This window comes from Vidua chalybeata, chromosome 8, assembly GCF_026979565.1.
Source record: "Vidua chalybeata isolate OUT-0048 chromosome 8, bVidCha1 merged haplotype, whole genome shotgun sequence".
Taxonomy (NCBI): domain Eukaryota; kingdom Metazoa; phylum Chordata; class Aves; order Passeriformes; family Viduidae; genus Vidua; species Vidua chalybeata.
In genome coordinates, this window is record NC_071537.1 from 8,430,245 (window position 1) to 8,457,827 (window position 27,583).

Sequence of the window (27,583 nt, forward strand, 5' to 3'; positions counted from 1 at the left end):
GGGTGACATTCAATCCTATGGAAAGCACTCTTCATTTTGAAACAGATCTCCTGAAGTTCCAGACAACAGAACTATGGCACATGTACTATAATATTTACAATGATCTAGGATCACCCTAGCATTATAGCCTCCTGTGTTTAAATTTCTCTTGTTTGGTGATCACACAGCTGAAGTTTCAACATTCTCCATGTAACAGCATTTGAACCACATTAAAACAAAGTCATCAGAGTATGTATGTAAACAATTACATCAATTAGATCAAAGTTTGTTCTTGTAACTAAGAAAAAATAGGCAATATACCTCCAAGTATTCAAACAAGAGATTGAAGATCCAAATGCATTACGAGACAGATGCTTTGCCCAGGCAAGATATTTTGTTCTTTCAACTTTTCTCTTTCTTAACCTTCTCAAGTCAACAACTCTCCCCTTCCCTTTCTCCTAGTAATTAGTAAAACTCATTTGCCTTGGGTGAAGAAGATGCACACTGATAGAAGACCATGTACTGAAAAATTCTTCCATGACTTAAAAACCCACCACCCTTACTGCCTTGTATATTTATAAATACTGTAATGTAAAGATTGAGATACGTAGCACAGCAAAGAGAGATTAAATAATCCTGAAAGGGTTTACAATCGAGACATTAAAACAGCAAAAAAGAACCAAAAGGGAGATCTACAGTGAAAAAACCCAGCATATTTTTATTTTTGTTTGAACTATCGATCACCTTAATCTCTTCCTGAATCCAACTGCTATCCTTTGCTTCCTAATGGCTTAAATTTAAAATTAATGCTCCACACACCTGTTCTTCTTGCCTTTTACCTCCACTTTCACCCCAAGCATCTTTTCTCACTCCAGTTTCTACAGGAACAGGATAGCTGAAATCCAAAGAAAACTTACAGGGGTAGTTCAAATACAAAAATCACTTATCATGCATCAGCAAAGTAGTAACTCCTGTGACAGAAGTTTAGGACAAGTCAAAGGAAAAAATATGTCTCCAAGTGGACCTTTAGTTCAGAGTGCTGCAGCCTCTTCTACACTAGTATAAAGATATTCAAGCACTTTTAGAAGAAAGCTTGTGGGAGAGGTTGTGATGTTGTTAAAATGAGTATTCTGTTATCACCTGATTTAACACCTTAGCATTAAAAAACGGATTAAGGATATGACAGCTATATTACTACACTCACAGTATACTATAAAATAGTTATAATTTAAAGATATTATTCATTTTATGCCAATATTATCTTCCAAAATCTGTATCTAGACCTTCTTCCCTACATGCCTGATCCACAACAGTCCACTTATCATTTGCCATTCACCTTCCACTTAAAACTGACACTCTCCCAAAAAATGCCATGAAGGTTTTTCCCTATAAGACAAAGTTCCTATTGTTTGAAACATTACACTGCATCTCAAATTTCTCCAAAGCAAACATCTAAGCTTTCCAAGGTAGAAAAATTAGCTTGAATCTTCTGTGAAGTACTAAGTAACCTATCTAAAGCACAACATAAATTTCAAAGTTATTGCAATTTCTTTCTCCAGTGAAAAAGGTAATACATGAAAATAAACACTGCCAAAATTAAAACCAATCAGAAACAGCAATCGAGACTCAGACATTATAATGTTATTTACTACATATATATTGTATTTAATACCATATTTTAGGACTGAAAGTAACACTGTTCTTCACCTCCCTGTTCAGCCAATTAAAATATCCCAGATAAGTGAGTGGCTGACACACACTGAGTAAGACTACAGCTTATCTCTGACAAGCCATCATGACAAGACACTGCATTCTAAACAGAAATTACCCTGCATTTTTATTCAGTCAGAGTGCGAGACAGATCTCATTTCAGATGTGATTTTAAAGACCATAATTTCCTCTCTAGAATATAGGGCTATTAATGGTATACAACATGATGCCAACACCAAAAAAATTCTACATCAAGCTTACATATTTTGTTATTTCAGTTCTAATGGGAAAAAAAAGTAATCTATATCCTATTCTACCACCTGTCTATATCCACTCTACCACCTTTACTATATTCTTCTCAGAGCTGGTTCCTCAGGCAAGGGTAGAAAGTTACCTACTTATATTAATTTTGAGCCTGTATCTCACATTCTTGAGTAGCTTTTTGAAAGTCACCTTATTTACAGAGGTATCAGATTTGGTCTTTAAGCACATATCCTGTTTGCCCAATTACACAGACACAACAGACACTTTATTTAAACCATTTAAAAATGTGATGGAAGTACACACAGTCACTTTTTTTAGGCTACTTAAAAGATTAGAAGACATTTTTAGACACCCCTGAAATACTGCCAGCAGTTTAGTAACCAGCAATGAAGTGACTCAGCTCCTCAGCCTGCAACAGTGCCAGGAAATTCTATTCCAAGCCAGCCAAAGCACTTTTACCTTTATCAGAGTACTGGTGCTCTAAGGCATGGAGGTCAGGCAGCAGGTGCAAGCAATTGATGCAGCAGTAAGTGAAGAAATCCAACACCACAACTTTTCCACAAAGGTCTTTGTGAAGAGAAATAGGACCTTCAGTGTTTAACCATTGCAGATCTGGAATTCAGAGAACAGTGGTAACCAGTTAGGGGAAGGGTAGGGAAAGGCACAAACACCACACACTGTTTCTGGTACTTTTAACCTAAAAAAAAATTAAAAAAAAGAAAGAAAGAAAAAAAAAGAGTTTGACATCCCTTTTTATGCAGGTAGAAAAGCAAACAAAAACTTTTTTATTTATGCAACTCATCCTTATGTTCCGCAATTCTTCATAATTAGTAAATTAAAATACTATTAGTAAGATTCACTGCATTATAAAAGTGTTGTTTATATCTTTTTATAGGCACTTTTAACTTGAAAGAACATGTAAGCTTCAGAACAAATTTCATACATTTTAAAACATTTTCTACATTATTCAACCCCCAACAATGCCATTTGGGTAACAATCAATTATTTAAAACTCATATAAAGGCTCCTAAAAGTTTAAAAGTGTTAAACTCTTATTGATTTTTTCCAACAGTTTTCCTAAGAACTGATTTCAGAGATCATTGGAATATTCTTGTTCTTATAAGTTTGATCTTGATTTTCAAAGTTTGAAATGACAGGTATCAATTAATTCTGTCACATGGGAAGAAATACAACTTTTTCATATATGCATAAAAGTACACCTGGTCATTTATTTTAACAACCTGACATGAGACATGAAAACATTCTTTCCTCTTCTGATCCCATCAGAGGTACCAAGATAAGGAATAAATATCCTAGAATGTAGTCTGCCAGTATTATCTCTTAGCATTTCTGAAAATTATAGAGGGAAAAGATAGTTATGATAAAATGCAAAGCTAACTAGTTTTTGAACTTTCACTTTGACAGTTTCAGAAAGTAAGTTCTTACTGATCCAGAAGTTATTCCTACTCAAGTCAGCAGGAGGCTTGTTTTGTGCTTCAATAAGAGAAGGGCTGTTCTCTATCTCCATGTATTTATAAATATAAATGGATGCACACATGTTTAGCTTTGGTGAGAATAATGAGAATGATTCAAGTATATGCATTATTCCCACAGCGTAGGAGCTTTGCTGTTCACTTTTCAAAAGAAAAGGGTAGTTTATATATTTGACAGCACTTCCCCCTTTTCACTCTTTCCCTTTTACAGCATTTCTCCCTCTTCACTTTTCACTCTTTCCCTTTCATATATATTGGCTACTTATTTGACCTCTTTTTAGAGGAGAAAATAAGCCTTGACAGAACACTGAAACAATACCAATGGCAAAAGCTAAAATTCAATTCAGGGCCCCAAATCTAGACAGAGAGAGCATTCCTTTTGCTCCACTGGTTAAAAGCTGTAATTCATTCCCATGATATGAATTTTAAAATCAACCAGGGTGATTTTAACCCTGAAGTTCACCTCCTAAGCTCTCTGTCTTGCGGTGTGACGTGAGCTCCCATAGCTGCAGAGAGCCTCTAAGAGGTTAAAAAGACCCTGAGCAAGACTTGCAAGATCTTACAAGGCTTAACCTTTGATTTCCCCCTTGCCACAAGGAGAGACGTAGAAATGTGTGAGAGGTGCAAATCACCGCAGGAGGACGAACGACATCTCCAGCACAGTTTGTATTACCGGGGACATGAAAATTGACAAGCGGAGCTAAGTCATGGAGCAGAGAGCTGGGGAACATCCTAAGGGATGCTCCGGGAAACCAAGAGAGCTCAGGAGAACGCAGGGAGGGGTTAGTAAGGTTCTCCCTATGACCACAGGCGACAGATATAAATACACAGTACAGATAGGAACAGATTTAGAAGAGAGGCTTTACAGAACGTGTTTTTGCAGCCAGTACCAGGTCGATGTTTAAAGGGCTTCTTTTGCCTTGCCCGTCGCTCCTGGTGCGTCCAGGAGACACATTTCCTGTGGCTTCAAGTGCCATTTACAGCGGCTCATGGGGCCGGCCCTGCCCGGTCCTCGCAGGCAGCGGCACCTCCAGGCAAACCCCCCACGGGGAGAGCCGGGGCTCCGCCGCCTCTGCCGGGAGACCGCCGGCCCCGCCCGGGCCGCGCCACCCACCTCCGCCGAGCTCGGGCACCGTCAGGTCCCGCTCGCGGCTGTCCATTTTCTTCAGGTACTGGTAGACCAGGTTCTCCTTCTCCTGGGCAGTGTCGGCGTCCAGCAGCGCGTACTCGAGCTGTGTCTGGGCGGGCAGGAGCCCCGCCAGCCCGCCCGCCGCCATCGCCTCACCCGGCCGCTGTTTACCGGCCTGGCGCTTCCCCGCCGCACATTCGGCACCGCCCGCGGCGCCAGGGCGGAACACCGCGACTGAAAAAGAAAATAAAGCACAAAGTACAGACACGCAATAACTCGTCTGTCTTAAAGCCGGACCTCCTCACTTATTCCCTGTTTTCACGTATCCTTGGTATCCACAGCAGCACATTCCCAGAGGGAACCCACGGTGGAGATTCCCGCGCAGCAGATTCAACACAGCCCGTGTTTCCCGCCCGGTTGCTTTACCGTTTCTAAGATGTAAAAATTGAGCAGCACTGGAAAAAGTCGAAACCAGACTCCAGTAATTTAAACGGTGGGATCTGGGGCTCTTTTGGGGGGGCATACTATGGGAGAAGAGAAGTTGAGCGACAGCCGCGGTGACGAACCTGCGGAAGCGAATGCGCGGCCACGGCGGGAAACGGCCGGGAGGCGCCAGCCGCGGGACCGGCAGGAGTCGGGACATCCCAGGGAGCATCCCGGGACACTGAGACATCCCTGCGGGCATCCCGGACACTCCGGGCCACCGGGACATCCCACGGAGCATCCCGGACACTCAGGGGCAGCGGGACTTCCCAGAGGGCATCCCGGGCACTCGGAGGTACTGGGACACACCGTGGGGCAGCACCCGGACCCTCTGGAGGAACATCACAGGGCACTCCGAGGGGACACTCCGGAGGAGCATCCCGGGACACCCCTACGATGATCCCGTAGCTGAATTCTTCCTCGTTTTGTTTTAAATTTTTTTTCTGCTTGGGCAGGAATTTTTAAAATCTTCCTGCCCCCGCCGAGGCCGGGTGGAGCTTACGATGCCAGGAGGAAGCTGAAGGAAATGGCTCACCCTGGAAGGCTTTGCAGACTCGGGCCCTGTGTAACAGGAGAAATCGCAAATCTACAAAGACACGCTCGTTGAATTATTTTTAGGATAAGATCGACCATGCTCCTGTCCCATCAGGGACTGCTGCTTGGTTTGTGGCCCAGCGTTGCTTTTTTAACATGGGCTTCTGGAGCTTTTTCTCAGATAGTGAAGAGTGGAGGGAAGAGAAAGTATATTAGCAGGAGGAAAGGCAGGTTTGTGAACTGTTGCTTAAAAGAAAGGGGAATATTTCATGCGTTGACATGTCTGAAGATGCTTTATTGGAAGAGGACATTTGGGAGTACAAATCCATTAGGAAGCGAAAGCATCGGAGTAATTCACAGAGCATCTCTACTCCTGTGCAGGAAGTAAGTGTTGGCAAAGGCAGGCCAAAAAGAAAGAGAAATAGGAAAAAGAACTCCACAGAAAAAACTAGTACACCTCAGAAAACCAAGCAGAGCTCGCGGCCAGGTCAGGATGTGGATCAATGTAAAGAAGACAGTAGTGAGCACTCCCAGGAAAGTGTGGGTAGCCTGGCAGAACAGAGCTCACAAAACGCAAAGCCCGTTCACGATGGATTCTGTCCCAGCTGCCAGATGCCCTTCTCTTTGCTATTGGTCCAGACACCTCAGTGGCACGTCTATGAATGTTTGGAAACTCCAGGGCCCATTGAAAAAGGTATGAATAGAATAAGAAGAAAGCCTTCAGAGGAAACTTACAAACTTCTCACGAAATGTTGCTGCAAACCTTTTTTGTATTCAGCTCAAAATCTGAAATGGTAGTTGGTATGATTTTTATCATGTTTTATTGTGTTGTTACTGATCAGTCCTATTTTTATACAAAATTTTTGCTTCTTTGTGAAAAACATGGAAATCTCATTTCAAAATCTAATTGCAAACCTCTGAGAAAGTTTCATGGCTGTTTATCAAGTTTTAGTATTTCATTGAACAAACTGAAGGTGCATATTTAAAATAATGAAACTTGTTACAATGACAGTGTCAGAAAAGAACCTTCAGGCACAAGGGTGCTACTTTTGACATGAAGCCTATATCTCCTTAGGTATAAATTTTATTATCTTGTTATTATATTCATGTTGATATGTGATTTGTTGTCTATGGACATTTGGAAGCTGAAATAATGCTAATTTACTTGAAATGTTAACTTGTGGCCCACTATGGTTTAGAAATTTTAAATAGAAATAGAGACTAACATTCCTGTATCATAACACATTTTCTTTTGAGCTCTGTACAATAGGAATAAAACTGACACATTCCAAATTCTAGTTTCATGGGGAAATACCATAGCTAAACAGATTCAGGTATCCAATTTATGTGCTTAATACACCTTATAACTTTTGTAAAACAGCATACAGTCAGGAAACGTGAGTAAAGGCTGTTTTAGGTAATGCAACCATTCTCCTTTTTATATTTTGATAACTTTCCTTGAGTTTCTTCTTCAGAACAATGACATGTAAGTCCTTACATGCTGATTTTGGCAGTGCTTTTAATTTAAGGCAGGTGTTTCTGTCTTACTCCCTTAATTAACAGGTGAAACATCCTTCTGGTGGGTTTATGCATTCACTTTAAAAGCTTGAAAAGTTAGGCTGGTAATTTGTTACTGGGAAAGGCCTAGGAAATTTTTTTCCTATGATTTTTTTTCCCTAGCATCTCAATGCTGAATGTTTTCTTCTTTTAGGTAAATGCACAACATTTTTTCTTTTTTTTTCTTAGTGTGTAATATCAGACAATATAAAGTAGAACTTCAGGTCAATTCAGAATTGAGGTTTGGCATATTTATTTGTTGCTTATACTTGAAGTGTACTGGCTCTTTCTGGTGCTACTTCTCTGAGCTTGTTGCTTGAATGTGAGAGAGTTCTAAACCAGAAGCCATGTGATTACAGGGGCACAGCATTGAAACAGGGTCAAGTATTCTTGTTAATGGGCTGTATAATTCAGGCATAGTACTGTATGAACAGCAACCGTGTGTTTTTGGGGTGGAACCTTCTCATTGCTCAGCTCAGAGCAAGAGGCCTTGGTAGCTTGGAAATTACTTTTTACTTGTGCCTTCTGTTCTCCAGCAGCTGTATTTACAAGAAAAAGCTCTTAAATTTTTATTTTAACTGTGCCAACTATACTTGTCAAGGTATTCACATTGCTCCTTTGTTTGACTCTTTCCGTAGAGTGTCCTGATGGTTTACAGTGCACCTCCACCATTCCATCTCACTACAAGCGTTACAGCCATTTTCTGCTTGCAGCAAACAGGGCAGGGGAGTATCTTGTAAACCCTTTGGGAACCACTGTGGAGATGAAGATGACATGTTCTACTGCTGCAAAGCCCAGCTGGTCCCCAAGTTATGCAGAGGAAACCTCAGGGAATGAGAAACCCTCTACTGAAATAAAGCACGTCCCAAATTATGACTGTGCATCAATGGTACGGAATTCACCGCAAATAAAGTCTCTAAATACAATTAGTGGAAGTACTTCCTTTTTTGCAGGTGTTGAAAAACCTCAGCAGACACTTCAGCTCCCACAGAGGGCAGATAATCATTGTAAATTTGAATTTTTTGATTTTGCGTCCTCTCAAGAAAGTGAAACAGGAAAACATCTGTGTATGGAGAAAGATACAAGTCAGCCAAGTCTGCTGCAGTCAGGAGTGGACTTCAATGACTGTGAAATTTCTTACTCACCACTAAGTACATTTGAGGAAAGTGAAGAGGAAGAGGAGGAGAAAGTAAAAGTATCACAGAATAAATTATTAGAAGTGCAGAAGTCAGAAGAAGACTCCAATTCTGTGTTTAAAACATTTGATGGACTTCTCTTACAGAGGAAGCCTCAGTATGAACATGTAAAAATGGAAAATTTCATAACTAAAAAAAATCCCTGTGAAGAGGAAAATGCACTGAAACATCTAGGTCCTCAGCAAGGGGTGGTGGCCAGTGGATCCTCTTTTGATTGTAGTTACAAGGAGGCTGAACAGCCAGAATTGATTTCCTCTGCTGCCAAAGCAGGAACCACAGAGTCAGAAGATGCTGGTGCTTGTGCTCTGGATTCTGCATACATGAGTTTTACTGGGATGTCATCACTGCTAGACAGAGAAGATGCTGGCTCTCTTCTGACACAGAAGAGTAATGTTTTGAGGGAGCCAAGTAACATTTTAACTCGTACAGACAAAATGACTGCCGGTGCAATTGGAAAAACAGTTCGCCAGGAGAGTTTGCAGACAGCAGTGGAGAAAAAAGGAAATCTTAGTACAGTTGCTGTGTGCTTTCCCAGCCCCATCTCTTCTAAATCAGTGCCATCTCTTTCATTAGCAACTATGAACACAAAATCCAGTCCTGCCAAAGAACTTAAACAAATGGACATTGGTGTTTTCTTTGGGTTAAAACCCAAAGCAAAGGAGGAACGCAAAGGAGAGGCGTGTTTGAATGAGAAAAAGCAGATACCCGCTTCAGTATCTCCTAATGGAAAGATGCCTAGACAGCAAAAAAGGAAGGCTGAGGGGTCTGTGGAAGATGTGGAAGCAGTTACAGGAAGTTCAAGTAAAAATCAAGCCATTGCAGATGTACGTTCTGGTGGCCAACGAAGGTGGAGAAAAAAATTTAAAGAATTACCTACTACAGGTGAAGAACCAAGAAAAAAACACTGCCCCTTCTACAAGAAAATACCAGGTGAGAGGTAACTTGATTTTTCATAGAGGTTAATTTATTTTGGCTGGAGTGTTGTGTTTTTGTCCTAATTTTAGACTTCAGTAATTTTATTCTTGATAGCTACTTTCTTAAATTATTTTTAAAATATATCTGGTTAATACACGGTCTTAATTCCTGAAATTAATTTTTTGCATTGCTTCAATTGTGCCTGAAAATAGTGTTGCCCATAGCAATCATTTCCTTAACACTAAGGTAAAAGAATTGAGTTTAATTTTGCATTTGAGCTTCAGTAGTATTAGGAATATGATTTATTTCAGCTATTTCAGCTTTTCAAAGAAAACTGAGCCAAAGAGTTTAGTTAAGAAAATAGCCAAGAATTTCTTAGGGTCTCCTCAAGCATTTAGGTAAACTAAAGAGTGATGGTTCAGCATCTTAAAAAGCTTCAGATGCTCACACCACTAAAGTTAGTTTTGAGTCTCAAACACTTGAAGGATTTTTAATTAGATCAGACTGCTATGGTTTTTTGACTTGAAGTTCTAGCCTCAATTAAGTGGAACTCTTTCTTGTTCTCCTAGAAGATCTGGGAAATTCGTATAACATAAAATGAAAAATATGAGTGCCACCAGCTGAATTAGTTCTGTGCACTGTTTGATGGTTTTAAGAAGGTATAACCCAAAGGAAAAGGATGTTTGAATTTAAAAGAAGTATTGACAAAGAGAAGGGTTGTCTTCTGTACATCTGTCTTTATGCAACATCTTTATACGAAGACTGAAAGCATGCAATGGCAAATTAGGCACATTTCATCTCAGCAGAGAATTTGAAAACCCCAGATTGCTTGTTTAATAATTATGTTACTGCATGGTTTAAGAGAAATATTAAATTTAGAATAATTGAAGAATTGCAGTTTGATTGCAATATGCAATTCTGTTAAGCTGCAGTTACCTGTTCAGTGTTAAAATATTATGTGAAGTTCCAAAAATACCAGTTGAGTGCAGATAAATATGTCTTATTTGCTTAACCAGTTGGCATCTCTATAAGAGAGCAGCTGAGCAACATATTTGGGATGCCTTTGAAAGTGTGTTTGTGAGCAATTTGTGAAATTTTTATTTCAGTAAGTGAAAATATCTTTTTGCAACTGTTGACTGATACACAAAAGGTGTTAATCTTTAAATGGCTCCTTCAATTGTATGTAGAGTAACTATTACCTTTTAAATGGGAAGAAAGAAGAAAAAAACCAAAAGCAACATCTGATTAGAAACTGGTTCTGAGCTATGCGTGTTTACTGGCTGCATTCTCTTCCCTCTTTGCTGTAGGAACTGGTTTTACAGTTGATGCCTTCCAGTATGGAGAAATTGAAGGCTGCACAGCTTATTTCCTTACTCATTTTCACTCTGACCACTACAGTGGACTAACAAAAAACTTCAGGTTTCCAATCTACTGTAATAAGGTAAGGCTTTTCAAGATTACTGGATACCATTATATCCATATGCAGCTGTACTCACTTTTGCACTGATAGAAGTAAATAGAAGATCAGTGGTTAGGGTCCTTTATTGGGTCAGTGGATATGTACAGGGGAAAGTGCATTTTGTTTGTGAGAAATCCTTACCTTGATTTGACTGATCAAGAGGATTAGTGAAACTTCCCTCCCTAGATACCATGAAAAAAAAACCGGTTTAAAAAGGATCTGTAGATGTCACATGGACCAATCTCCTGCACAGTGTGGGTCTACCTTCAACGTTAGATCTGACTGTGGGGAGTGTTTTTGTCAGTCAAATTTTGAACATTGGCCAGATTTTACTATGTCTCCTTGCAACCTGTTGCAGTGCTTACCTTTTCTGGTTTTGTTTTTTTTTTTTTTTCCTAATAATACATTTGAAATTTCTGGTTTTGCAGCTTGACAGTGTAGCTTTTTTTTTGTGTGTGTGTGTGTGCATCATGAAGAATCTGGCTCCATTTTCTCTGAACTATTTCAGTGATCAAAGTCTGAAATACATTCTGCATAAGCAATCTCTTTTCCACATTAAGCAAGTGAAATTATTTTACACTAATGCTTTGTGTCCTGTTCTTTGGGCTGCTGAATGGCCACGACTGCCATTAGCTGTTGTATGTCCAACCAGCTCTTCTTTACTTGTAACATGGTAGGGCACCTTGCCCAATCAACACATCCAGAGCTTGCATCAAAAAAAACTATTTATGCTTCATTCTGGAAGTTTCCTGGAATGCTTGTGTCCTGTGTTGCCCTTGCAGTTGCAGTGACTGCAGTCCTCCATGATAAGGTCCAGGGGCCTATAACCTGTAAAGTTCTTTACTTGTTCAAAGAAGCGTTTACCCACCTCTTCCTCTTGACTTGATAGTCTGCAAGAGATCTTCTTCCCCCTTGTTTGCTCCCTCTCTGATTCCAATCCATACCCTGTTGACAGGCTTTTAAAAGTTCGCTATCTGAAGACAGCTTTTCTCAGGTTGCTTTTTGAGAATTGAAATGCTGCTGAGAGGATTGCTTATGCCCAGGGCCTTACAGTTGCTCTGTAAGCCAGTCTGGCTTTGAGCACTTTTGTTTCTAAAACAAACAGTGCTTCTTCTAGACTTTGTTCCTGTTTTAAATCCTGTCTGTGTTGCAGATAACTGGCAATCTGGTGAAGAGCAAGCTCCGAGTCCAGGAGCAGTATGTCCACGTGCTGCCCATGGACACGCAGTGTGTGGTCAATGGGATCAAGGTGCTGTTGCTCGATGCCAATCAGTAGGTATCACTGCATTTCTTGTGAAAAATTTCTTACAGGTAGTTAGCTTTTGAAATAGGCGAGTTCTCTTCAAAAATGAAACAGGTTTTTTTTAATATTTAATTTAACTTTTTTTTTGTATGTTGTGTTAACCACATGTAGCTCCATAATTTTTGTTTGAGAGGTTGAATGCTTTTCTTGTGGCCTGAACACTTCCTGATTTTGGTGTCTAGTTGGGAACCTAGTAGATTTGATTATCAGATACATTAAGTTTCTGTAGCTTGAACTGATGATAGGGAAATCTTGAGCTAAAGAAAAATGTGGAACTTTGGATTCTGTGAGAGACATAACCTAGCTAACATTTTGAAAATTGGATTTTGAAGAAAAGGCTGTTGAAATCTGGACAAGATTTCTACTGAATTTGGTGATAAAGGGTGAGATTTTGTCTCTTAGACTAGCACTATGTGGCAATGCTGGATTTAAAGTTCAGTAGCACCTGACTTTCAGTCCTGTGCTCTTGTTGCTCTGCCTCCTGGTACTTCTTTTGGCCATGGGCTAGAGGAAGACTCCCATCCCTGCAGTACATATATTGAAATCCAGGACTGTGTCACAGCTGGTTTGAACATTGCTTAGTGTAGGATTTGTTTATACTTGGAAAGATAAAACTCCAGTAAGTCCTCTGAGAACCCTCTAGGAATGAAGGAAGCCTTGTTGCTTATATAATTTGTATACTTCTCATTTTTCTTGTTTGTCCCTCTGATTTTCTGCTCCAATTATAAGCTGTACAAACCTTAGCTACAAAGTTCAACTTCTTGAAGAGCTCACCAATTCTGTCCTTTTAACGTCATTTCATGCCAGTTTTTCTTTTTTTTTGAGGTTTCATTTACCCTTTGCAGGTGACTGATATCTAAAACAGTCCCACTCAGGTTTTCCAGTCTTGCCCTTAAGAAAGCTTTGGCAAGCAACTGCAGAAGGCACAATGGATTCACTGTCACCAGTAAGGGAGTTGTATTTATAACCAGGGACTTCTGGATCTAGAACAACATTTAAAATCTGCAAATAGAATTTAAAAGAAAATGCTCCAGTAAGTCCTGCAGGAAGGAAGATGAATTTGCAGCAATACAGTTCTGTTTCTCTTGAGCAAGAATGCTGCTTCTCTTTGGTGTGCTGTTTCCCCTTTGAATCAAATAATAGAATGATGGCAGCTGAGGCAGGATCTGTGCCATGCCTAGAAGGTGGGGCATCCCAAAAAGGCAATTAATGTTTGATTGCTTTATTGTTGCTGTGGGTTTTTTGTTTCTTCTTTCCATCTCAGGTGAGAACTCAAGCTTGTGTGTGTGGCCATAGGATTAGCTGCAGAATTCCTTTAGAAATCAGGAATTTCTAGCTAAAATAATCTGCATAGTAGCTATGATCTAAAATGCTATTCTTCACGTTTCTACTACTGAAGGGTGATCTATCTCTTAAAGTAGTTATCAGTATAGAGAGTTGACATCATTTGAATGTGGTTTTTTTTTGTTTGTTTGTTTCAGTTGTCCAGGTGCAGCAATGATCCTTTTCTACCTGCCAAGTGGGGCTGTTATTCTGCACACTGGGGACTTCAGAGCAGACCCTTCCATGGAGCGCTACCCTGCTCTGATGGGCCAGCAAGTCCACACCCTGTACCTTGATACCACGTAAGTTGTCTGGAAATTGATTTTTTTAAAAATTTATTCTTTGTCTTTTCAGTTTAGTAAGGCTTTATATGAACCACATACATGTAAGTGTAAATGACTTTGCTGTGATAACACTTTTTAGCTCTATTTAGTGTTGAATAAAAGCAGAGATTTATTAAAAGTACATGTATGTGTAGCTTTTTCATTGATTATGCTGTTACATTAGAGCATGAAAGTGGGTGGTGGAAAAGATGCTGAAGTATTTGCTCAGATCACCATATTATTTATAGGTGGTATTAAATTCAGGGTGTCAAAACTCCTACACTAGGTGTTCAGCTTTAAAACAAGAGGTTTATGGAACACTAGTTTCCAATGGATTCAACTCTATTATAAAAAGAACTGTGAAAGAATTCAAAGGTGAAAGAATGCCAAAAGGCTGGATCAGTTTTGGGGATTTTCATTAGACCTTTCTCTGATTCATTTATAAAAAATTGTTTTTGTGTGAATGATGACTAATGCCCAGCTGCAGACTTTCATTTCTGTGCCATATGTTTCTGTGAATGAGTAATGACTTATATTATGGTTTGCGTATGGCAAAAAAAGATATAAGCATATAATCAGGACATGATACAAATATCTAGCTTGCAAGAGCATTTGGTATTTATGAAGGAGAAAATGTAGAATTCAGTTCCAGAGGGTGAATAGCTGTAGAGAAAACGCTGATATGCTCAGTGTGATTTTTGTTGCAACCATTTCATCTGGGCACCTCAGTGTTTCTAATAGACTACAATTATATAGAAGAGTAATGTCTTTTTCACTTCCCGTGTACATGGAGTTTTGAGGGCCTTCATGGTAATTTCAGATGTCTTTTATCATTTGTAACAAAGTGATATGTTTTGTTTCCGTGCCCCAGATACTGTAGCCCTGAGTACACTTTTCCTGCACAACAAGAGGTTATCCAGTTTGCTGTCAACATTGCCTTTGAGACAGTGACTTTAAACCCACGGACTCTTGTTGTCTGTGGCACTTACTCCATTGGAAAAGAAAAAGTTTTTTTAGGTATGTAAAAGAAGTGTAGTGGATCAAATAACTAATGTAATATCTACAAGATATTAATTTAGTGCTACAAGATGGCTTTCTTGAAGATATAAGAGGTTGTTTAGTCTGAATGTTCAGATGTTGTGTAAATTAAATGTATTTAATAATCCTCCTGCTATTTTTTTTTAGTTTTCTAATCAATAAGTTTTAACTTTCTGAAAGAAATAGTGTTCTACCATGTTTACAACCTTCCTTCCACACTGCATATACATGTGGCCAGTTTATATACTAACTCTATGAACCTCTTTAATTGATTGTGGTGAGAAAATTGCTAAGGGCAATTAAAGAAATAAATAAATTAGGTCTTTATGACATTTCTGTTGTTAATGACTTCAAGAAACAGCAATGGGACATTATTCTTAGACTTCTATTTTGAATTTTTCCTTTCAATTTATATTATATATCTTGTTTAACTAAATTAAGATCTTGTGTGCTATGCTTCACTCAGTTACAGCACCAGGAACCAACATGATTGCCCAAATGTCTGCTTCAGAGCAGGCAGATGTGCATTACTTGTGCATATTTAAAATCATCAATACAAGACTTACTCTCACTGAAATTTAGTCTGTCTTCAATGTGGGCTGTTTGTCACATATTCCAAAAACTGCACATTTCTGGCATCTTTGGAATAAATACCAGTTCACCTCCGTAACATTCTACCAAAGAAATGTGACTTAGAATTTATCAAGATACTCTTCCTTCTTTTTCCAGTTGTCATAAAAAATTCTGCTGCTAAAATGTAGGGGACAAAGGTTTTTAACACCCATTACAGGATTCTCTTCTTAATGTTAGAATACAAAACACTATATCCTGTTGAATATGGATTTCTTTTCTAATAGTAAAAATTATCTTGTAGAACAATCAGGACTATGTCCAAAACAAGCTAAAAAAAGAACTCTTACAATTTTCTTTGTCTGATTTCTTCCTAATGAATCCTAAAGCAATTGCTGAAGTTCTGGGCTCAAAGGCAAGTATGTCCCGTGACAAGTACAAAACCCTGCAGTGCTTGGAGTCAGCAGCTGTCAATTCCCTCATCAGTGTGGACTGGAAGGGTACTTTGCTTCATGTTCTTCCCATGATGCAAATTAATTTTAAGGTAAGTTCAGAAAATGGACTGTTGATGAATGTGCTAGTAAAATTCTCTTGGCTCTTCCCAACCAGCGCTGTGTTTGGTTCTTTTTAACCTCTTGTCAGATCATATTTATTTAGTGGGGCTTTGACATGTAGCAATACATTGAAAATGAAATGCAATTAAACATTAATAACTTCTCCAAACATGATGTGGTACTTGTATAAGATAAGGTGAGGCTTGTTCAAAGACCTGCTCTTTGCAGGCCTTTTTGAAGTAGATTTATGTAATGACTGCCTGATCTGTCCTCTTAGCAATTAATATATTGTGACATGGAGTTCCTGTTTTCAGCCTGTCTTTTAACTGGTCCAGCGTAGGAAAAGTCTAAAAGGATTTTCTGCCTGTGAGCCTCTGTTTTGAGGTAGCCCATGAACATGGCCAACTACCAGTTCTCTAGTATTTGTCACAAAAGCAGGTAACCAGTTAATTTTAAAACATGATTTCATCTAAGTTGATTTCAAATGTCCATTTGGTTGGGATTTGAGACCCTGAGTTGTTGTTGAGCATTTTTTCTGGGAATTTCTTAGTTTGGAAAGGTTATTCTAAATAGACAAAATACTGAAGGGCAGTAAGGTAAAGCAGCAGGCTCTAGATCAAAGTAACCTGGAAGAAAGAAAAAAAAAACAGTGGCTGTTTATGCCTTACAGGCTTGGATTCATTTTCCTGTTTTGCTTCAGGCCTGCTGTGCCATCTCAAGCAAATCCTTCAGACCAAGATGGTATTTAGCTGCAGGACTAGTCAAGGTCAGAGTTGACCTAAAAAGGAGTAAAAAAGGCTATATGGTTTGGATAGAGCTGCAGGAGATGGAGCTTAGTATCTTAATGCTTTAACTTTGTTCCATGATGTTTTTCTGTGGTGGAGCAAAAAATGAGTAATGGAAATATGTATGGATTTATTTTTAGTGTGTTGTGCTGTCTTTAAACAGGAATTTATTTTAGTTTCTTCTGCAGATTTCTGGGTTGCTGAGTCACCTGTCCCAGCATGGATGGATACTCACACAGCTGGACTTTCAGGGGGTGAAGGAACCCTCAAGGGCAGCTTTACTTCCCCGAGGGAGGCAGTTGTGTCAGGCAGGGTCTCACCTCTGAAATCAGCAGGCTCCAGACAAATCTCCAGTGTGACAAAAACCATGCCTGGACCCTGAAAGGGGCCAGGAAAGATGAAAGGCACAATGATCTAGCGGGTCAGAGTGCTGGTCTGACAGCAGGGCCCTCTGTGCTGGGGCTGTGCCCTCAGGGGCAGAGTTGAGAGCCATCATTGGTGATGTTGTGTAAGTTGGGCATGCTGGGGACACTTCCAGAGTGCCAGGCTGCCAATGAGGCTGCAGCTAGAGGAGTGCCTGGGTGGAATGTACTGTCAGTAACATGTGGAGAATTTTAAATGCTTGAAGATGAGATCATTTATCTTACTTTTGGATTTGAGATATATTAAGAAAATAATAATTAAAAAAAAAATGTGGTACTTCACTGCAGTATTTGGTTTTACCCCAGTAAAATGCAGGGATTGCTGTATGTACTGACAAATGGCTGTTCTTGAATAAGCCAGATGAGTTTAAGTAGTGTTAGGGCTGGTGGTAAATTAAATATTTAATCATGTTTGAGTAGTTTCCTAACTTATGGAATGTTTGTGTACACTGCTGACTTCAGTGACACTCTGAATATTAGGCTGTCGTGGTGATTGAAGGAGGTTGGTGTAGCAGTGAAATACATTTTCCTTTTAAAAGGGTGAAGGTTTAGAACAGTGTTGGCTAAAGCAATAAATGAAGAAATTGGAATGTGTATTTAAAATGGACTTGTTATGAGCAAACACTGTAGTAATTTGTTTTGGGGAAAGAGGCCATATTTTCCAAAATGCATGCAAGGTTCTTTTGCAACAAACAATTTTTTTGTAACTCAAAAATTGAGGCTTTTGCCTAACTTGACTATGTGGTGGAAAATTTCCAGGGAACTGTGGGTCTGTGACTCTTTCATGTTGTTTAACTCAGCAAGGCCTTGTACTGGCATTGAGGTGAAACTTTCAGAAGTGCTTGTGATTGAAATGCACAAACAGTTTTTTTATAAGCTTGAAATTGCATCCTTAATGTGAATGTTGCACACTTGATTTATAACAAAATTCAAAAGCGGATTAGCATTGTTAATATAATAATCATTGCATTTGAAGTACTATATTTAGATTTCATTAGAGCAAGGGGGGAAAAATATGTGAATAATTACCTTAATCTATGTTAATACTCCCAAAATGAAGTGTGAAGAAGAATTATACTGCTACAGTTATACCTTTAATCAAGTGAGGACTGAACATTCACAGTGTGTTCAAAGTCACAGCAGTGAGCCCTAATTCCTGTTGCTGAATTAAATGTCTTCTGTGGTAGGGCTTTTAAAAATTGTTTTATGTACCTGGTTTGATGGATTCTGTATGTTGCTACTGGGCATTGTACTGAAGGTGTTGTTAAATGTGGCAGCTTTCTGCTGCCCTGTTTTATAGTTGTCAAGTGTCTGACAGGTTAGATAATTTTCTAACACAGCCCATCTATTCCCCTCTACCCTCGTTTTTATTTTATATGAATAAAATTTTTTAAAAGCCTTTATTTTGTATTCTCTCTCTCCTGCTAATATAAAGTTTGGTTTTGACTTCTGTAACCTTGTAGGACTTTCAGATTAGGAATTTGCCTGTAAGATTTTATACAGGACATATGAAATTGATTTTCTATTTTTAACTTGAAGCAATACTGACTTTGCTTTATGCAGGCATAGGATTGTACATACTTGGAAACTTTTTCAAGGTAATTTTTAGAGTGAGAAGATGAGAGGTGGTTTCCTTCCTGTCTTGGAGAGGTGGTAAAACATGGTTTGGTGTTCAGAGCAATACTTAGCTCTTGCACTAGCTTGCTGTAAGTTTTTTGGGGTAGGTTAATTAAATCTGGTTATTTCTGGGCATAAGCAGGTGTCAGAACCTCTGTGGCACTGCAAATTAACCAGATGATTTTGCACTGAAGCAGCATTTCACCATCTTCTATCTCCACTCAGCTGCTGACCTCTAGTTTAGAGGAGGAAATGAATGATTTGTGGAGCAAGATTTATAAGAAGGTGTGATTATTCCTTATGTGTTCTAATCTGTAGTGCATAGCTGTTCATATGTTCCTAATTCAGATGAAGAAACTGAGATCCTAAGGGACAAGTTGTTTTGCAAGTGTCAATATTTGTCATTAAGAATTGCAAGGCAGATGATCATTAAAATTAAAAAATACCAGCACATGAAAATAAAATGTAGTCTGAATCCTCTCCATCATGAAATGCCCAACTTTTAGTCTAATTAGCTATTTAATGGGATTAAGTATATGCTATTTTTTTTTTCCACAGGGCTTGCAAGATCACTTGAATAAGTTTTCTGAGAATTTTGATCAAGTTCTGGCTTTCAAACCTACGGGGTGGACCTACTCTGATTCATGCCTTTCTCTGGAGGATATCAAGCCTCAGACAAGAGGAAAAATCACTATATATGGTATAAGAGTGACAAGGATTCAGTGCATTTGGCTTTGTGTGGATGCTTTTCCTATTTTTATTCTGGAAACTCCTGCTGATTTTTGTGACTGCTGCTTTTTCTGGTAACTCATTGAGAAACTGAACAGATCTCTTCAGGAGAGATCTGTGAAATGAGTAATTGAAAACACTAAAAATGCAGATTTTTACATACATTGTGTACCTGTCCTTGCCATGCAAATAAAGACTTTCACCTGATACAGGTAGAGACTTCAAGGGTGGAGTCTTGGCCTGACTGATGCTAGTGGCAGTGTAGTTCCAGAGCCAAGATTTCATTCTGTGTCTTACTTGTTTCTGAGAGAGTGTCTTCCTCTCAGTTCTTATTGGTGGGTGGAGCTAAAACCCTTAATATTCCTCTAACCAGGTCATTGATGTTGTTTAGCTTGCACTGATGAATGACTTGGTGACTTAATGCAAGGTATTTTTCCTAGAAGGGAAAATTGGAGGAGGGAGGTGTTTTACCTTAGCTGTAAATGTTAGATCCCAAACAGGAATTGAAAAAAACCCTTTTATCTAAAGTATTTCTTAGCTGGAAGGCTTGGAGGAAGCTTAGCAGCCTGACAGATGGCTGTGATCTGTTTTCATTTCAGGAATTCCTTACAGTGAACACAGCAGTTACCTGGAAATGAAGCATTTCGTTCAGTGGTTGAAGCCACAGAAAATCATCCCCACTGTCAACGTTGGTGACTGGAGAGACAGAAGCTTGATGGAAATGCATTTTAGAGACTGGATGACCGAGGGCAATAGGCATAAATAAATATAAGTAAGGATGCATATTTCAAAGGAAGTAGGCTGGAATGGGAATTGAGTTCCTGTGGGTTTTATTTATCTCCCTTTTCCATGAAGCTTTCTTTAGGGAAGACTAAACTGCCATTCTTTGAAGAAAGCTAAATTTGGGAAAAGAAAAAAAGGCACCTTGCTTTCTTGTGTATCTACTACTATTTTTTCCCCATAATATACCATTTTTGCAAGTTCATATTTTAGGTTATTTTCATCTTACTCCTTTTCCCCTGTTTTTAATTTTCCTCAGGTTGTGGAGATGCTCAGATATATAATGCTGGGGATTAAACAGTCTCAAGGATAATTTCTGAAAATAAGTTATTGTAATAAATGAGATAATACTAAGCTTATGTCACATGTTGTCAACTCAAGCTTCAGAGAAGCTCATTTCATGAGGCAGAACTGACTATTGTGATTTAAATCTTGTTAAACAAAAAAAACTTACCTTGTGAGACAGTATTGACTTGGGCTCCTGCATCATATGTACTTTAGACAATTGTTTACAAAAGGCACTTCTACATTCTGCTCAAGATTTTTTGCTCCTTTTTTAGTGATCTTTTTTAAAATAAAGAATGTATCTTATGCCTATGTGTTCTTTCTGAGCAAAATGCATTTCCTTTCAGTGCCAGAGTTGCTAACCTGAACAACCTGTCTGTGCTATCTTTGGTGAATGTGCTGTGTATGTTGCTTGTATAAAGTTGCTCTTGTGTCCTTTGTAGTGCCAGTTCTCATCAGGTGTTCAAAGCACAGAAGTGGTTCCTCACCATGTAATCTCCATTGGGGTTTGCAAGGTTGTTTACATACAGATTTGTCACCTGAATTCTGGAAAAACAAGAAAGGCAAATACTAGCACTGGCAGCAAAAAGGTAAATTTCACTTTGCATTTTTTGTCCTGATTCCTACCAGATCCAGTGCTGCTTTTTCTGCATCTGCCTGGTGTTTATGTACTGAGGTATGTGGGTACATGCAGGCACACTAGTAAAATTTTATCACTAAAATTAAAACTGTTCAAAAGTTCCAGGATGGAATCACATGTAAAGAATCATTCTCCAATCCCTCAGAGTAGCTTGTCTGGAATCCTCAATGCTATTTTGTGTTGTAAAAACATTTTTTAATGATCAATGCAAGTATAAACCGATCTTTGTCTCTGAGTGACGAGCTCTGTAATGTGAAGTCACTCGTTTTATTTGTCTTGTGAGAGAAATAACTGAGGAACTGATGGCAAAAAGATTCTATGTACTAAAAGAAGTGTGAATGAGTATTTCACTGACATAGGGCATTGTTAAATGCTTCCGTTTACATTAAGCATTTAAAAGAATCTGAAGTTTTTGTTTTACATCATGCATAGTGCTAGCTGGCTGTCACAAGAACTGGTAACTGTCTTGGATTGGAGCGCTCATTCCTGGGCTTCCACTCCTTTTTGAAGGTGTATGAAGAAGTATCTTTTATGAACTTTTGCAAGTACCAAACCTGAATGAATGCCTTGTACAAATCAGAGCAAATTTGGGGATTCTATTTGGCAGGCAATTGTTTTTACCAGTTGAATCATTAAGGAATTATGCATGGTTTTTTTGGCTTTCAATCTTTTTCCTGTCTAATTTTGTATGAGAGGCTGGAACAAGCATCTCAGAGTCAAATCTTAGTCACAACTTGAACATCTTCTTGCTTCCATAGTTGTCTTTTCAAAAATGACTGTTCCTACAGAGAATGAGTGTGTGTGTGTGGTGGGGGGGAGGCTCCCACCAAGCTGATGCTGTCCCTGGTTTTGCAGTTCCCTCAGTTTGTACCACTGGTAACTCAGAACCCAAAACATTCAACTTTCAGTGGAGCCTGATGAGTGTGAGGCACCTGTTAGCTCTCTGTGGCTCTTGATCTCCTGCTATCAGTTTCTATCCTGTTACCCAGAATGAGGGGTTGGGTCTTTTTTTCTTTTAAAACTGATTTCTGAAACTAACCCCAGGAATGGTATATCTTGGAAGAAACTGGCACTGGCATCTGCTGGACTGACCCAGTTAATCCTGCCCTGATGTGGAGCAGATGGTCAGGGGCTCATTTCAGTCAGCACAGCAGAAGGGCTTTAGTGCTGGAGGCTTTTTCCAGTTCCCTGCTCTGCTGTAGGTATTCCTGCATTGGCCCACTGGGTGCTTTTAGTCCTTCCTCTCTGGTTTGTATTTGCACTTCCACCAGCTGGTTTTTGTGTGTAGATGAATTCTGCAGTGTTTCATCCACCTTCATGGTAGGAGTGATCTCCATCTTACCTGCTTACTTGGCCTCCTTTTTATGGAAAAAGTGTGTTTTCAGAATCCAAACTCAGGAATAAATTATTTTTGTTCTCTTTATAATAAGGAGATTAATAACAGGATTAGGTTGTGTGGGAGGACATACAAACAGATGTGGAAAACTGAATATAGCAAACAAGAATTTTGTGGGAAGATGTGTGGCAAGACTTTTTCCCTTGTCTTGGTGGTTCCAAGGGGCATCTTTCTGATCTCAGCAGTTTAAGTCCTTTGGGGAATGCAGACCTGGGATAAACCAAGTTCCAGTGTTATTGTACAGATGTCATTAATTAGGACTTTGAGTCTGGCTCTACTTTTCCTAATGGAGAATTGGATTTTTTTTTTTTCAGTCTTTGGGCAGTGCTGTCATTAGAGATGGATGAATTAAGGCATTTATTATTTTGCTTGAGTGTGGGGGTTCTGACTACAGCAAAGGTGCCACCTTTTCACAGTCAGTGGATGGGGACTTAGACCTCTGTTCTGCTATAGAAACACTAGACCAGGGTCCCCTGGACAGTGGGGTGGAGGAGTCAGCCTGTACTGACACAAACACTACCAGATTTCACTGAAGCAGGATGGGCCTGTGAACATCCCAGAGGCCCTTGCTGTTTGTCTGGTGCTGACAGGCTCAGGGCAGGAGGCACAGCAAATGAAAGGGGCAGCTGTAGCACTGGCTTGATCGGTGCCCAGAGCAACTTCCAAAGCCAGCCCCTCTGAAGGATCACTTTGTATTTCCCATCAGGACTCCTGCTCTGATTACATATCACCCCAATAGGCAGATAAATGAGCTAAAAGCAACTCTGTTGGAAAAGGGTAGCAGGAGGAGAGAGGGGAGATGAGGAGAGCAGCTCCTGGCTGTGCTGACTCTGGCACTGGGTTTCAGGCTGGCTGTGATAAATGAAAGCACCCAGGACCTGTGGCCACCACTGGGGAGGCTGCTGGGAAGGCACATGAGAAACACTGCAGAATAAAAGCATATGGGCAGCTAAAGGGAGTTTCAAGGTGCTGGTATCTCTCTAAACTTTGATGTGAAATAACAATTGAGAGCAACTTGGAGTGGAGAGAGGAACTGAGATGCCATTGGCATGGCTAATGGATTTCTCTTATTTGATCAAACCTGTCATGAGCTTCGTAAAGGTTGTTAGGATAAATTGCCATTTAAGTTTGTTTTCTTTTTAAGGAAATGTGATTTCAGATACATCCTTCACGCAATTAGGGATCAATTTTGACTGAACGTGACTTTTGAATTTGAACACTGCTTTAGGGGGATTGTGGGAGACTTATTTCCATGTCAGGGTAAAGATTGCTTTGGTGTGTTTTCTGTGTCTGACTGATTTTTGTTGAGTTCTCTTTGGTAGAGAAAAAAAACAGCAGGTGAGTTTTGAAAACAAGAGAATGCAGCCCAAACATTTCCATCCTCCTTTGGCTACAGAAAACCAGCTACTTCTCTTTTCAGAACCAAAACAAATAAGGCCATTACTTTTAAGGGTGGGTCACAGGCTGCTTTATGTGTTAAGGATTTATAGTGAAATGATGCAATTTGAAATTTTATTCAATAACCACCATTCTAAACCAAGTGTGTTTGCAAAACATTCTGTATTAATGTTTGTAAATCACACACGGTATTAGTATCTAGTGGGAATTATGACTGGCATTAATGAAATTCACAGGAAATACTGAAAGCTTGTCAGTACCAATATTAAAAATTGAAGATCTGGCACTTAACTTTCACATCGTGGTACAGATTATAAATGTGCATTTGGAGTGCTGAATTTAATGTTCTCCCCAGCAGTGCAGAGAAATCTAGGAGATTTCAGCCTCTAACAGAAATGAAGGGATGAGAGTCTGTTTGCAGAGAAGGAAAACAGCACAGGAGAGCTGACTGCTGCCTTCCCACTGAATCCAACCAGCTCTACCTGCTGTCTGCAGGCAGGAGGTTTGGTAGAGGAGCTGCAGCCCACAAAGGCAGAGCCCTGCACTGCCTGGAGGCCTCTTCTCTTTCTCCTTTCTACCCTGGACCTTTACCCACTGTTGTACAATGGCACCTTGTTATCAAATCTCCAGCAAATACTTTGGCAGGGAAAAGGCTTTTCCACTCTGTCACATCTGCTCTGGTATCTCAGAGCAGATAGGCACTTGTTTGTGCCAGTTTCTAATAAGTTCTTATATAAACCAAACAGTTTTAAAAACCTCTAAGCTTCCCCATTTGGCATTTCAGTTAAACTTTGCTCACCTTTCCTTCTGTACGTTGTCTTGCTTATTAGGGGTGGAAGAGGAAGGAAGTTCACCACTTCAGGGAAAAAGATACAAGCAATGCACTGGAGGAAAAGGTGACATGAGGACACAAATGCCAACAGCAGTGACTTTGGAGCCGAGTTGAGCAAGACCAGGGCTGGCTGTGGGTTCTACAGGTGCTGCCTCCTGCTGCCTCCCACCCCTCCTGCTTGTCCACCACAATCTTCCTCCCTGCAGAAGCCATGATTTCAGTGAACTCTGTTGTGAGAAGCAAAGTTGATTTTTTTCTGATCACTCCAGTCATTTGTCAGCTCCTGGCAGAGACCTCCTGAAATACAGCACTGCCAGCAGCAGGATCTGACCCACTTTTCAGCTCCTGTTTCAGAGAAGAGATGGATTGGAGCATTTATCTCAGCAGGGCTTCTTCAATCAGAGAAAGGCAGGCTGGATTTCTCTTGTTATGAGACCTTGTTATTTACTTGGCTCTCTGCCCTGCTCTTGGTCACATCTATTGCCTGAACAAGGGAGGTAAAGCTGAAATTCTGTTCTTTGTGCTGCTACCCAGCGACCATCTGAGGAACTGAGCTCTGCAGCACAGCAGGAGCCTGGTTTTCCACTAACACCTTCGTGGTCGCAGCCCAGCTCGTTCCTTGGAGCTCATCTGTGGGGCCAACAGCCAGGCAGGGGCAGCTGGCATCCCACAGAAGGGCTGGGGCACGGACTGACAGCCCTGGGGGGCAGTGGGCCATGGCAGGGCTGTCAGGGACTATTGGTGCCTTCCAGGACATGGCAAACATTTCCAGAAGTGTGTGAAGGTTCCTGATTTTCTGCCATATAAACCCAAAGTATTCTGTATCTGACAAAGGAGTGGCAGGGAGAGGAGTGAATGCAGCAGGACAGTGGTGCAGTTAGTGACAGCTCATTAGGAAATGATGAACTACCAACTGCCTTAGCAGATCGGGGGGGGGGGGGGGGGTGGGGGGCAGCAGGGATGTCCCCTGGGCTCATTTGGCAAAGGATGACTCGGGAAAAGTCAGGCTGAGAACAGCAGGGTGGGAGGCAAGCAGGAATGGCTCTGGAGCTGCTGTCAGGGGGAGCTGGGGGTCTGCATCCTCCTGCCCACACCAGCACCACCGGCAGAGCCCCCCACACTCCATCTGGAGTGACTCAGGGAAATGTTGTCATTCTAAACATTTCTAAACCTCCTTGCTGGGCACCATTCCCTGACAGTGTCATCAGGGCTTTGTCCCACCTAAGGACCAGGGCAGGAACCTGCCATGAACTTCTCCTGCTTCAGAGAGGTTCAGTTCAAGATGTGGCAGCAGCTCTCGAGTCCCTGAGCTCTGCGAGGGCTCTGAAGGGGGCAGGGCAGGAACTCCAATGGGCCTCATTCACCCAATTTTCACACCAAACACAGCCAAAGGGACAGCTAACATCACCACGTGGTGCCACAGCCCACTGACATGTGTGGGTCCCCTTCAGCAATGACAGCAGTGACCACCCCCTCCTGCAGGCACAGACACCCTCCTGTGTCCTGGCTGCAATGCCAAAACACCCCTGCACTGCTCCCAGCCTTGTGATCATCAGCGTTGTGCCACTGGCAGAACTTGAAAAGACAAATGGATGGAGAGGTCCCAGGGTGACCAGACCACTGTGCAGGAGATGTTTCATCCAGGTGCCAGAGAGACTGGACACGTATTTACTCTGGGTTATTTCAGTGTTTTAGCTGACCTTGAGGGAAGGTGCTACTTACAGCCACTTGTCTGATGGGAAATAACCTGAAACAGACTTAATATAATAAAAATGTACTTACAGCACAGAAGTCCTGTTTTACCATCCTTGACATATTTTTTTTTTCCTATCCACAGTCCCTCTTGCTGTTCATAGTTGTTCCTCATGACTGAGTTTTCCTTCCTCTTTGTTCTCCCCCCAGCTGCTTTTCCACTACTGGGGATTTCTCAGAAATGTTATGCTGCCAGAATTCACTTTTATTCTTAGAAACTGGAGCACAAGGGCAATTGCTTGGAAGCAAAATGACATCTGTGAAGAATGACTTTGGACATTGAATAAAATAGAAGAGGGGCAAATTGGAGGACAGAAGGCCAGAATTCCTGTAGGGCACTTAGTTTCAGGATATTTAGCATATAAATGAGGTTATTTTGGCAAAAAGTGTCCTGGTGTAGAATATGTGACTGATCAGTAGATGCTGCTGAGAGCAACTACTTGAAAACATTGGCTTCTCCTGGTTAAAAAAATTGTGCAACCCTCATCCCTGATGGAGGTTGTATCCTTCCAACAGCTCTGAGGCATAGACCATGGCTTTATGCTGTGTTTTATAGGCACAGACAGAAACAGATTTCTTGGGAAAACTTACAGAGGCAGGAAATAAAAGAAGGATGTAGCTCAGCGATGTCCCTACTGATGAACATCACAAACACCCAACATTTTAAAAGGAGATTAGCATCACTGATAGCCCTGATCTTAATGCTCCCACCAATGCTTCAATTTCATCCTCCACTGCTGGGTTACAAACAAAACAAATTCTCAGGCACAGATCAACTCAGGCACACCAGGCTGAAAAAACTGAATATGGCCAGACACTTGCTGTGGCAAGTCCAGTCCTGCTGCCCCCAGAGCAGCTTGGTGCCCCCCAAAGTTCTGGTCCTGCTGTAAGAAGGAGCCACCAAGGAGCTGTCAGCAGCAAGCAAAGGGCTCCTGGTCGCTGAGGGTCCTCGCAGTGAAGGAATGGTTTCATTTAAAGTGATTTTCCTGAATGAAAGATTTCTATCAACCTTGTCTGGCTTCTCCACTTCTTTAAGGGATGCAATAAATTAGAAGGTGGTAAGGGGCCAAAAGGAACATCCAAAATTACAGTGGCATTTCTAGGAACTGCCTGGCAT

General features: G+C 40.5%; 2 protein-coding genes across 3 annotated transcripts in view; one reads left to right on the forward strand and one right to left on the reverse strand.

The window, feature by feature from the left end:
• NHLRC2 (NHL repeat containing 2) overlaps nucleotides 1–4,723 on the reverse strand; it is a 32,252-nt gene extending 27,529 nt beyond the window's left edge. Inside the window, exons 1-2 of the mRNA XM_053949070.1 lie at nucleotides 4,561–4,723; nucleotides 2,413–2,565 (exon numbers count right to left, since the gene is read on the reverse strand). Coding sequence (XP_053805045.1) covers nucleotides 2,413–2,565; nucleotides 4,561–4,723 — 316 coding nt within the window. The remainder of the gene's footprint in view (nucleotides 1–2,412; nucleotides 2,566–4,560) is intronic.
• A 515-nt stretch (nucleotides 4,724–5,238) lies between these two features.
• Nucleotides 5,239–25,635, forward strand: DCLRE1A (DNA cross-link repair 1A). Of its 2 annotated transcripts, XR_008432127.1 has the most exons (11): nucleotides 5,239–6,286; nucleotides 7,788–9,275; nucleotides 10,568–10,701; nucleotides 11,873–11,991; nucleotides 13,504–13,647; nucleotides 14,540–14,685; nucleotides 15,666–15,820; nucleotides 19,213–19,354; nucleotides 19,983–20,155; nucleotides 20,892–21,038; nucleotides 24,713–25,635. XR_008432127.1 is itself a non-coding variant. In XM_053949606.1 (9 exons), exons 1-9 carry the CDS (start codon nucleotides 5,872–5,874, stop codon nucleotides 20,147–20,149), a joined length of 2,910 nt encoding a protein of 969 aa, XP_053805581.1. In that variant the 5' UTR covers nucleotides 5,239–5,871; the 3' UTR covers nucleotides 20,150–20,754. The 2 variants fall into 2 exon arrangements, 1 of the variants encoding a protein (XP_053805581.1); XM_053949606.1 differs by lacking the exons at nucleotides 20,892–21,038; nucleotides 24,713–25,635 and having other exon boundaries at nucleotides 19,983–20,754.
• Nucleotides 25,636–27,583: the final 1,948 nt, after the last annotated feature.